At 40.4% G+C, this 12,178-nt stretch overlaps 1 protein-coding gene across 2 annotated transcripts in view; it reads left to right on the plus strand.

Moving 5' to 3' along the window:
- The window catches only part of SEMA5A (semaphorin 5A), a 241,658-nt gene extending 230,124 nt beyond the window's left edge, over positions 1 to 11,534 (plus strand). For both annotated transcript variants that reach the window (XM_087721907.1, XM_087721908.1), the window contains 5 exons: positions 2,026 to 2,196; positions 5,329 to 5,484; positions 7,436 to 7,483; positions 9,543 to 9,754; positions 10,618 to 11,534. In XM_087721907.1, coding sequence (XP_087578033.1) covers positions 2,026 to 2,196; positions 5,329 to 5,484; positions 7,436 to 7,483; positions 9,543 to 9,754; positions 10,618 to 10,737 — 707 coding nt within the window. In that variant the 3' untranslated portion in view covers positions 10,738 to 11,534. The remainder of the gene's footprint in view (positions 1 to 2,025; positions 2,197 to 5,328; positions 5,485 to 7,435; positions 7,484 to 9,542; positions 9,755 to 10,617) is intronic.
- Positions 11,535 to 12,178: the final 644 nt, after the last annotated feature.

A 12,178-nucleotide genomic window follows, 5' to 3' on the forward strand; every position in this document is an offset into this window, starting at 1 on the left:
GCTTCCAATCAGGTGCAAAGGTGCAGAGACAAAAGATGACCTTGATCTTCTAGAAAAGAATGACAACAACACATTCCACAATCCTACTCCTGTCGATTCCCCCCTCCCATCAACTATACTAATGAAACAACATAATGAAATAAGAGAAAGTGTGGCAGCCAAAATTCTAAAAGGGATATAATTGCAGGCCTGACAATGGGTACATTGCCCAAGAATTGGGCCCCTTCTACAGGGACATCTTGCTTATCCTTGAAGGGATACCCTCCCTCTCCCCGTCACCCTGACAATAAGGAATTGTCATTGTCAGAGTGGGACAAAGTTTATCGCATCCCATAAATCTCATCTAATCTATCTGGTTGTCTGAGCATCCTTATCTCAGCTACTGTAGTCTCTATGGAAAAGCATCTGCTCTCTGAGAACTTGGAACTTATTGCACCAAGAGTCTCCAAGAGACAAATAGTTACATGTTTGACACTATGTAAAGTAACCTGGAAAATTCCCCCTTACCTGTTGGCCTTCTCCTTCTATACTAGTTACTTGTAATTTTATATTCTCCTTCTTTATGACTAGTTCAACTAAAAGATGTGATTCTGTTTCAGAAGACAGAGCCTTGACTTCTTTGCCCAGTAACTGATTTCACTTCTGAAATTGTGACCGTGATTTGGGAAGGGACAGCCAGTGTGTTTCTCCCCTGCCAAAATCTCTCTCCAAACTCTCCTGTTCTTTTGCAAGTTCTCAGCTGCTTCTCCTGTTTTCAAAGAGTGCTTGGATGGGACTGAATTCATGTTTGGAAACATAAAACTTCATGGGTGGTGGTAATTGCGACTACCAAGACATGAGGAGGTGTACTTGTGCGGTGAAGTGTGAAGATAACCTGAGTTTTTTTGACTTTGCTTTTAATCTCTGGTATTCCCACAGAGGTTCATAATTATCCCAGACTTACTGTCTTTTAAGCAAAATTTGAAGACTTGGATATTTCTCCAGACCCTGGGATAAGGAATTGTGTTTTGCATACATTTTTTTTTTAAAATCAAACCTTGAACCTTTTTGAGTTCTGTCATTTTTTATCTGATCTTACTGGTGGAGGATTTAGGTCGCCTGTTTTTGCTTTAAACTGCCCAGTGTTGGTTGACTTAGGCTGCCCTATAAATATGATTGATTAAATAAATAAAAGACAAGTTGCTGTTTTGTTTATGGCAGTGCCGATGCTGTGGAACAGCCTCACAGGCAGAGATCAGGCTACCCCCCCCCTCCCCGTGCGCTTGTTAATGTTTCAGAAGCTTTTAAAAACAGTTGTTCTGGAGGGTCTTCTCTTGATTTTAGCATGCCGTTTTCATTTATGTTGTTTGCAGTTTTCCATATGGGTGGTGTCATTGTTTTACTGCTTTTATAGTTACGATAACATGGGTGTTTTACTTTATATTCTATGTAAAACATCAGGAGTCTCTGGATTGCCGCAGGGCAGAAATGTAGAAAATCATTCATACCACATTTCAGCATAGCTATTGTGATATTTATTTATTTGTTTGTTTGTTTGTTTATTAGACTTATATACCGCTTCATAGGGCTTTCAGCCCTCTCTAAGCGGTTTACAAATTTTGTTTAGCAAATTGAGTCAGCAACTTACCCCCACAGTCCGGGTCCTCATTTCACCCACCTCGGAAGGATCGAAGGCTGAGTCGACCTTGAGCCGGTGAGAGTTGAACCGCTGAACTGCAGATCACAGTCAGCTAAAGTGGCCTGCAGTACTGCACCCTAACCACTGCGCCACCTCGGCTCTCTAATACTTCCCATTTGGAAGTGGCAGCATTGGCATTGCTCTGGGCTGTCTCCTATCTTATCGTAATTGAATTACCTTTCTAGAAAGGTATACTTAAGAATATATATATATTTGTGTTTGTGGGCTTGTGGCTTTGAACTTGGTGCAGCGGTCTAGATTGTGCAGTTGTAAACTAGAAGACAATGAATGTGTTTATCTGCTCTTTGAGAAACAACAAAATAACAGTCCTGTTCTTCTGCTCCTAGTTGACGGAAGCTGGTCCTGTTGGTCATCGTGGTCCAAGTGCTCCGCTACTTGTGGAAGTGGCCATTATATGAGGACTCGCTCCTGTACAAACCCAGCACCGGCTTATGGAGGCGACATCTGCTTAGGGCTCCACACCGAAGAAGCGCTTTGCAATACAAAAAAATGCCCAGGTTTGAAACATCCTGTTTGTTTCCTTGCCAGTTGTAGAACAGACATTGTTAAGAATTAGATTAAATTAATTTGAATTTGAATTTATTGACATTTGTATGCCGCCTACTCCCTTGGGACTCTGGGCGGCTCACAGACAAAACAAGCATATAAAATTTAAAATAAGAAAATAAGAATACAAATTATTAAAATTTCACAACATGCATACAGTTAGAGTGGGGCTGGATACCCCTCAACAGCCCCAGGCCTGCCGGAACAGCCAGGTCTTGGTAGCTTTACGGAAGGCCGGAAGAGTAGTAAGGGTCCGGATCTCTACGGGAAGATCGTTCCAACAGCATGTTCAGAATTATTTGCTGTTTCTACATTGGTTTTCCTTTATAGCCATGTTATACTGAGAAAGATAATGCTGAGATCTTTTAGCTTACCTAAAGCCATAAGTTAGGTGGTGTAGGAATATAGAACCAGATCTAGCATTCCAATCCAGCTTCAAATCTTGGTGGGGAATCTAGAAGTAGGTTTCATTCACCCCATTGGGATAGGCCTGGTATGATGTCCTGGGCCCTGCTCTATGAGCCCATTGTATTGCTCTCGTACTCACTGTTGAGCCACACAATCCATGTAAACTTGCTGTGAAGATTTCTCAGAATGGAATTAGCCACAACAACAAAAATAGCATACAAGGTGGAAATCATGTTTTCATTCATAAAAAGCTGAAGCAGAAAACTCAGCGGTTCTCTGCAAACTGGATGAGTTGCCTAATTCCAGTTAGCAGCCACATGGGAAACAGTGGTCAGACCAGTCCTTTGCTTAGCTATATTTTCCACTTACATTTGCAGGTTTTGCCTTTTCCATTCCTAACTAATTCAACTGTAAAGCACTATGGGGCAGGATATAAGCCTAATGCTATTGTTATCCCTTTGCATTAGCTGGTGATTGTGTCAGCCTCATTTTGTAAAACCTTTGAAATGTTTTTGCCATGCTAAAACCCCTGGTGCTAAGAGGAAGAAGACTGAACGGAAGATATATCTATAACTGGTTGTAAGGCAAAAAGAAGATGGGGGCTCCTCCCCAATTTTATCCTCCCCAATTTTATCATTTATTCACCAGCTTTGTCCAGAAGTTTAGCTTCCAATTTCAATCTTTCCCAGTCAGGATAGGCTAAAACTTGCTTGCTTGCTTGACGCCTCTTCACCCATCGTGGGTATAGGCGACTTCCATGGAAATTTGACGCCACTGCCTTCGGTCCTGGGCTAGGGTTGTCAGGTGGTGCAGCCAGTCGCTATCATATGATTTTCGGCTAAGATTGAATGGGCGCATGACCACATCTTCGGCTTTCCGTTTGAAGTGACACAGAGTGGTTAGACGAACACCTCCTTTTGGCCGTTTCCAGGTCGGACCAGGCTGTTTGGAATGGATACGGCGATCTGGCGATCCATGGAAGCTGTTTCGGCTGGATATACCCAAGGGGACGCCAGTCCCAAGGGTCGACAGAGCCCGATTGGTGGGAACGGGGGGCACCACATGAAGGCCGGGTTGTCGTTTGATAGCTGAGAGGCTTTGCAATAAGCGTTGCAATGTATATTGCTCATCAACTATCCTTGCCCACCCTAGGCTAAAACTACACCTTAGACTCAATTATTATTATTATTATTTATTTGTCTTGTATGCCGCCCACTCCCGGAGGACTCCGGGCGGCTTACAAAAGACAAGGGAAAGGGGGGAACAAGACAAAGACAACATATTAAAAACAAAACCAACATTCACAATTTCTATGGAGGTAATTTCAATAAGAGCAGACAGTGCTTCCCATATTAGCTTCTCCCCAGTTGTCCAGAACTGATAAACTCTCAAATTCTGCATGATCATGATGTCATTTTCAGCACTTCTTTGCCATCAATAGCAGCTCCCAATGATGTGGAACAAGAACAAGATGCGTGATAGGAAATTAAGATTAATAACTGTTCCACCTTTAAGTGACATGTATGAATGTATGTATGTAACCCTTAATTCTGGTGTATTCTATTTCCCAAAAGCTAAAGGTTTTTTAATTTAGAGTCGACAGAATTTCTGTATATGCTCCTCCACCATCTGCCTCCCTTCTGTTTCTCTAAGGATGTAAGGGGTGGGTACCAGAAAATTTTTGAACAGAAAAAAGTGGTTGAGAGTTTCATTTGTTCCCTTTTAGAGTAGGTGAATTGCTGAGGTTTATACTGCTGATCCATTGAGATCCAACAAAGAACACCCAAAAGATGTAGTATTTGATGTAAACTGCATTTTTTTAAAATTTACACATTTTTAATCAACATAATGTTGGTCTAAAACAGGGGTGTCAAATTCGCATCATCACGTTGTTGTCACGTGATATATCACAACTCCCCCCCCTTGTTAAAATGGAGGTAGGCGTGGCCAGCATGTGATACATCTGGCTCACAGGCCGCGAGTTTGACACCTCTGGTCTAAAACATAATCATTGCCCAGTGCATTGATTGTCCTTGCAGAATCAGGTTAATGTTGTGGCCCAGCAGGAGCCGTTGGAGCTGCCACCAGACTCCGACAGCAAGGGGCCCTATGAGTTGGCTCTGGAGGACGTGGAGGACCCTGGACAGGGTTCTGACTCCGAGCAGGGCGCAGAGAGACTGGTTGGCCACCAGGAGGCACCTGAGCCTTGGACCAGTGGGGAGGAGACAAGGGAGTGTGATCCAGAAACCAGTAGTGAGTTGTTCCTGGTTGCCCAGCACTGAAGAGTTATTAGGCGTCAGGAACAGTTGCACAAGTACAGGAGGTAATTGCACTCAGCTGGTGGTCATTAGGCTCCTCTCCAGACTATAAAAAAGACTGCTTGTGCACATGCCCCTCTTGCAGAAGTCAACGCAGGAACTAATGTGAGCTTGGAATTGTGAGCTTGACAGGCTGGATTGCTGCCACGACTTATCTGTGCCAGTTTGCTGCCAAGGACCTGTCTGTCTGTTAATTAAATGCCGTAACTTATCTTTGGCTCGGAGTGCGTGTTGGTGTGGGACGAGGGGGGTCAGAACAGGTTAATATGCTAAAAATGGAAAAGATTGAAGATTGGGATAGGAGTGCAGGGTGGACTGATGGTCCCTTCATGTGCTGTTGATTTTTGTCTCTTGCAGATAGTTGGTCAGACTGGTCAGATTGGTCAAGCTGCGATGTATCTGGTGTCCAGGTCCGTACTCGCCAATGTGATGTTTTATTTCCAGTGGGTCAGCAGTGCTCTGGGAATACGACTGAAAGTCAGCCGTGTGATTCTGATTCCAATTTCATACCAGGTAAGAGCAAGCATGGATGATACCCTGAGATGATTCCTGAATAACGATGCCTAGGTAGCTGCATGCTTGCTGCAAGTAGACTAAGATATGTCTAAAATGAAGAATTAAGGGCTTGTCTCTGTTCAGTAAAATGAAGCTGGAGGAAGAGACAAGGATGCGTTACTTATAGCTCTTTAGCTTTCCCTATCATTCCAAATGTACCTGCTAGCCCAGTTGATGATTTAAAGCCATCAACTGGTGGATTTACATTCTGCTGATATTGCTATATAGCAGTGTTTCTCAGTCGTGGCAACTTGAAGATGTGTGGACTTCAATTCCCAGAATTCCCTAGCCAGCTCTTCAAGCCACCATGGTTGAGAAATTTTACTGTATGGAATATCACTTTAATAAAATTATTATGATTGGTTGCACAATCAGGCAGATGTGATCCTCCTATCAAATCCCTCCCAAGAACCTGGGTTAGGGATTATTATTATTATTATTATACAATTGTATCACAGCGGCCAGTTGTTTCGCTGGATTTTAATCAACATAATGTTGTTCTAATAATAATAACAACAACAACAACAACAACAACGATGACAATGCACTACAGTTTACATCCACGTGGTGATACTGATAGACTGTATCTGCCCCGAAAATCAGGTGGCAGAGGATTATTACAAGTGAAGCAAACAGTTGAAGAAGAAAAACATGCACTGGCTGATTATTTAAAAGAAAGTCAAGAACATCTATTAATCGAAGTAAAGAACAAAAATCTACTGAAGGCCCAACAGACGAAACAAGAATACAGAAAAGATGTGATAAAATCAAGAATGGAGCGTTGGCAGAACAAAGCACTGCATGGCCAATTTCTGGAAAAAATAAAAGCTAAAGTGGACATTGAACAAACTTGGTTATGGTTAACAACAGGTACATTAAAGAAAGAAACAGAGTCACTAATCCTGGCTGCGCAAGAACAAGCTATCTGCACAAATGCCGTTAAGGCCAAAATCGAAAAATCCTCTGATGATGCCAAATGCAGACTTTGCAAAGAAGCTGATGAAACTGTTGATCACATACTCAGCTGCTGTAAAAAAATCACGCAGACTGATTATAAATTGCGGCACAATTCAGTAGCACAAATGATCCATTGGAATTTGTGCAAAAATTATAATATTAAAACAGCAACAAACTGGTGGGAACATCAGCCTGAAAAAGTCACCGAAAATCAGATGGTCAAGATCTTGTGGGATTTCCGTATACAAACCGACAAAATACTGGCGCATAATACACCAGACATCACACTGGTTGAGAAAAATAAGGTCACAATCATAGACATCGCAATACCAGGTGATAGCAGGGTCGCCGAGAAGGAACATGAAAAAATTGCAAGATACCAGGACTTAAAAATCGAAATTCAACGACTATGGCACAAACCAGCAGTGATAATTCCAGTGGTAATTGGCACACTGGGTGCTATTCCAAAAGCACTGGAATTACATTTGAAACAGTTAAAAATTGACAAAATCACCATCAGTCAAATGCAAAAAGCCACACTACTTGGATCTGCATGCATATTACGAAAATACGTCACAACGTCCTAGGCCCCTGGGTGGGGCCCGACTAGTAACCAATGCCAAATCCGGCGAAACAACTGGCCGCTGTGATACAATTGTATAATAATAATAATTATTATTATTATTATTATTATTATTATTATTATTATTATTATTACTACTACTACTACTACTACTACTACTACTACTACTACTACTACTACTACTACTACTACTATACTACCACCACCACCACTACTGTCCTTACTGGATTTGAGTGCATTATTGTTCTGGCAAATTAACAACTTGCGTACTTAAGATATCTTTTGAGGAATAATTTGCTTGCAGTCAAATGATATTTACTTAGACATTCTTTACTATTCAGCTGTTAATTCAGTTATTTACTATTGTAGATGTAACTGTTGCAAGAACCAGCAGTATGAAAGAAAAAAGATGTGGTGGTAAGATTTTTCCCTTTTGTCCTATTTGTGATAATTATTCATCTTTTTCCACCCTCAAACACTTTCATGAGTGTTTGCTCTATTTTTCTTAAACCAGCCAAGACTGGAATTGCACATTTCAAATTTCTGTGACTCTCCTGTGCTCCATTAGTGGAGAATAGATGTGATGCAGTATTTAACGCTTGGGCTTTTTGCATGCTCTGAGCTTGGTTATTTTCTTGCAGACTTTTCATTTCCAGGAGACCCGATATCATTGTTGTAAATGGAAAAATGAAGTTTGCAGATTGTTTATGCATAGCGGTTTACCTTGCCAGTCTTATTGGGATGTAATTTCTTCCTTAATGGTTCCCTGATTAGGGTGTTGTTTCTTCCCTTATTGTTTGTCTGGGGCTGTTTGCTGCTTATCTGGGTGATGGTTGCTATGGAGAGTTGATCTGGGATTTGGGTTTCCTTCCTTGTTCTTTGATTATGTTTTAAATGGTATCTAGATGGGATTTATCTCAGTGTGTCTGTTGACTTGTCAGAATGTCAGTATTATTGTACCATTCGCTATTCATGTTAGATTATGCTGGGTACCCCTGGGAATCTTTTGATTGTGGCATTATAAGCATGGTAAAGAATTCTTTCTTGTGTTTCTTTAGACTTGGGATTAATTCTTTCACTACAGCTTGACTCTTTCCTGCTTATTTCACTATCATTACCATGAATAAATTAAGATATTCTGCAAGGCTTGCCAAGTTGAGAGGGGGATCACAAGTGGTTATAACGTTTGATGGTCCCAGTAGTTTTTACTGCATTTGAATCCAAATCTCTGGCAAAGATTTCAATGAATAATTTTGGTAGCTCAGTCATGATGCTGATGGTAGTCGATATGTGAAATTTTGCTGTAGCCACTGATCAAATGAGCAGTTGTTTCGTTTTCCACTACAAAGCCTGCATTTGCTGTTGTTTTACATTTGAATTTTCATCTTCACATAGTCAGTTGATAAAGCTTGTTCTTGAGATGCTAAAATAATGCCTTCAGTTGCTTTAACACTCCTGATCTTAACCAACTCCATGTGGGGTTTTTATTGGTATTATTATTTTATCCAAACTATTCATTTATATATTACCTCAAGGCAGCATACATATCTAATACTCTTGCTTCCTTTTCCCCCACAACAACAACTTTCTGAGGTAGTTGTGTTGAGAGAGAATGACTGGCCCAAAAGTCACTCAGTGGCTTCCATGCCTAAGGCAGATCTAGAACTCAAAGTCTCCCAGTTTCTAGGCCAGCACCTTCACCACTATATCAACTAGGTGTCCATATAATTGTGGTGGTCTTGCAAACTTGTTCTGCTCTAAAAATATATCTGGCAGGAAATTCAGAAAGCAGAATTCTGTAATTAATGTTGTGGCCCAGGAGGAGCCGTTGGAGCTGCCACCAGACTCCGACAGCGAGGGGCCCTATGAGTCAACTCTGGAGGATGTGTAGGACCCTAGACAGGGTTCCGACTCCGAGCAGGGCACAGAGAGGCTGGTTGGCCACCAGGAGGCACCTGAGCCTTGGACCAGTGGGGAGGAGACAAGGGAGAGCGAGCCGGTTGCCAGTAGTGAGTTGTTCCTGGATGCACGCCATAGTAGGCGTCAGGAACAATTACGCAATTACAGGAGGTAATTGCACTCAGCTGGTGGTCATTAGGCTCCTCTCCAGACTATAAAAAGGCTACTTGTGCACACGCCCCTCTTTGCAGAAGTCAACGCAGTGATTAAAAGTTGGAGAAGTTTTGTACCTAGTTTGCCAGGCTGGATTGCTGCCAGGGTTTGTCTGAGTTGCTGCCAAGGTCCTTATCTGTTTGTTCTGCTTGGCTTTCAGCCAACAAGGTTTTGGTGTCTCCTATTAAAGTATATTCCAGTTAACCTTGTCTCAGCATTCGTTACTGGATGGAGGTGGGGGTCAGAACAAATTAATATAAAATTTAGTATTTTACTTTGCTCCCGAAATAAGCAATATACAAAAATTATAACATTTAAACTAAATAAGGTATTGATTTTATTTTCTCATTCATCTGATTTGTAGAATTTAATCTGTTCCACATGACCGCTGTGGGGTTGAGTAGCTCAATTCTTGGGTGTCTTCTGACTCTCCTGGTCTACACTTATTGCCAGCGATATCAACAACAGTCTCATGATGCCACCGTCATTCATCCAGTATCCCCAGCACCTCTGAACACCAACATCACCAATCACCTCAACAAACTGGACAAGTATGATTCTGTAGATGCCATTAAGGTAAGGAACCAATAGTGACCATGTGTTGTCAAATGTAGATAGACAAATTCCATTGCTAATTACTATGGGCTGTTTCAGGAGGGACACAGCTAGAGTTCCAATGTTACAGTCAACCCCACGATTCTCCAGAATTCTAATTTTTATGTGACAGATGAACATATTTACATAATTCACTGAGCTTTTTCAGTGCATTTAATTTTATTAAATTATTTGAATTTTGTTTTAGCCATGCCTATTTTTGGCAGAATGACCTCCGGTATACCATGCAGAGTATTAAGCATGGCTCTCAATTCCAAAAAGCAAGTGTGTTCTTAGTATACATGAAGGCACAGTTTTAATGCAAACTATAGAACCAGCATTAGAACTGATTCTGTTTCTAGACTTGATCAGGCAGAACTTCTCTTCAATTATATGGCAGCACTTTAAAGCACTTTTCATATCCTGATTATGCTAGCTGACTTCCAAAGCCATCTGTCATGTCATACGGAGTCTGGTATGCAAATTCTGTGGCATCTCTAGTGGTGCTCAAATCTTTAAAATGTTAACGTGATGTAAGTTATGGTTTCCTCCTCCTCATCTGTCTTATATATTTTTCAACAATTATTTGTCACATTATTCAAACTTCGTTCTTTCAAGTTGCCCACAAATGTTGACAACAAAATGTCAACAAAATGATTGTTTTTAAACCACTTCCTGTTTTATTTGATTATATCTTTTTACTTGGTTTCCCTTTTTCTTTTTTTCATATTCCCAAATTTCCACCATAATGTTGCTTTTCGTTCTCTCCTCTTCGCTGCACCTCATAAATATTCATTTATTTTAATGAGAAATTTACTCTTTTCCTTTCCTTATTCTTTTCCCAGGCATTTAATAAAAATAATCTCATCCTAGAAGAACAAAACAAGTACTTCAATCCACATCTCACCGCAAAAGCGTATTCCAATGCCTATTTTACAGATTTGAATCACTACGATGAATATTAAAAAGGCATCTGCTAATTTCATCTGGGTCTCCAAGATGTGAACCCTCTGTGTGAATATCGAATTGTTAATACCATGTTGTTGCCAGCTTTAACACAACAAAAAAGCACTCAGTTGTGTTGGTACAATCTTGCAGTAAAGAAACAAACTTTGGTAATGCAATATTTGTATTGTGTTGTACATTGGAATTATACAGGCAAGAAATGAAATGTCTGGGGGAGGATACTTTGAGGCTTGCTACCATCCTACTAATTCATCTCTTCAGTTTCTCAGTTATATATTGGAAGGGCCATAGCCTGACTTCTGGATGCAGCATTCTCATTTGCCTAAGAGACGATTCTTCCATGAATGGGAAGACAAAAGAAAGAAAATAACAGATTATTGAATGAAATTACTCTTAGCAGCAGAGGCCCTAAGAACTTCATCCTCCATGTCAGACTAGGATGTTGATGCAGTACGTCCTAAAGAAGCTGGTAGCTTGTATGGCTACACCATCAGGGTGCAAGCTAAGTTGCTGGCATGTGCCACAGAGGAGCAGAAGAACAAGCAACATAGCAAATCTAGAAATAGGCAGGCACTGTTTGTTTCAATCGGTCAGGATGGGACGATTCATAGAAAATAAATAAGGGCTCGCTGAATTCTGCATGATATTGGCATAGATAGAATTCTGTACCAAACAAGGTACTTGCATCTTGGGCACCAGTTTTCAGCCTGTATGTAAGGATCCATCTGGAATGTTCATCATGAAATTGACAAACTGTGTTTTATATTTTTGTTGCATTTATAAACTGAAAGAAAAAGGGGAAAAAACCCTGTAAAAGTGAAACCAAAACAGCAACAAAAACCTTACTCTAAGACATATCAAACTTCAAACAACTCATTTCTTAAACTCAGCCGTAAACATTCTATATGGAATAATATTGTTCAATATTTCTATTACAACTCTAAAGAAGCAGGCTAGCTCTCTATCTTTCAAAAGAGTAAATTGTTTTGCAAAACTCTGTCTCCTTCTCTGCCATTCAATTGTTTATTCCCTTGAATATTTTAGGCCATTATAATTTCATTTGAAAGTTACATTCTTGTATTTTTTACACTAATAGTTTCCCCCAAAACTTTCCGTGTACCCCTTGTTTTTTTTTAATGTTTCCCTAGGAGGGCATATCCCCCACTTTCTAAATTCTGCTGTATTGTATTTATGTTTATTGTTTATCCACCAAATTAAACTCCCACCTCCAAGTTTCAGAACTAAATTTAGTTGAAAGAGTATCATCATGAGCCAGCAAAAGGCCCCAAATTTTATTGAAATCCCCAGCCTTAATTATCCGCCACTAAAATAAAAATAAAAACATTGTAAAATGTTTAGATGGTACTTATTGAGTTAATGAATTTAAATTATTATATAAAGAAAACATAATGTGGTTGTTAAAACTTTTAAATGCCACTA

The sequence above is a fragment of the Thamnophis sirtalis genome, unplaced genomic scaffold (assembly GCF_051295495.1).
Source record: "Thamnophis sirtalis isolate CommonGarterSnake01/CBP01778 unplaced genomic scaffold, rThaSir2_p1.2 scaffold_8, whole genome shotgun sequence".
Taxonomy (NCBI): Eukaryota; Metazoa; Chordata; class Lepidosauria; order Squamata; family Natricidae; genus Thamnophis; species Thamnophis sirtalis.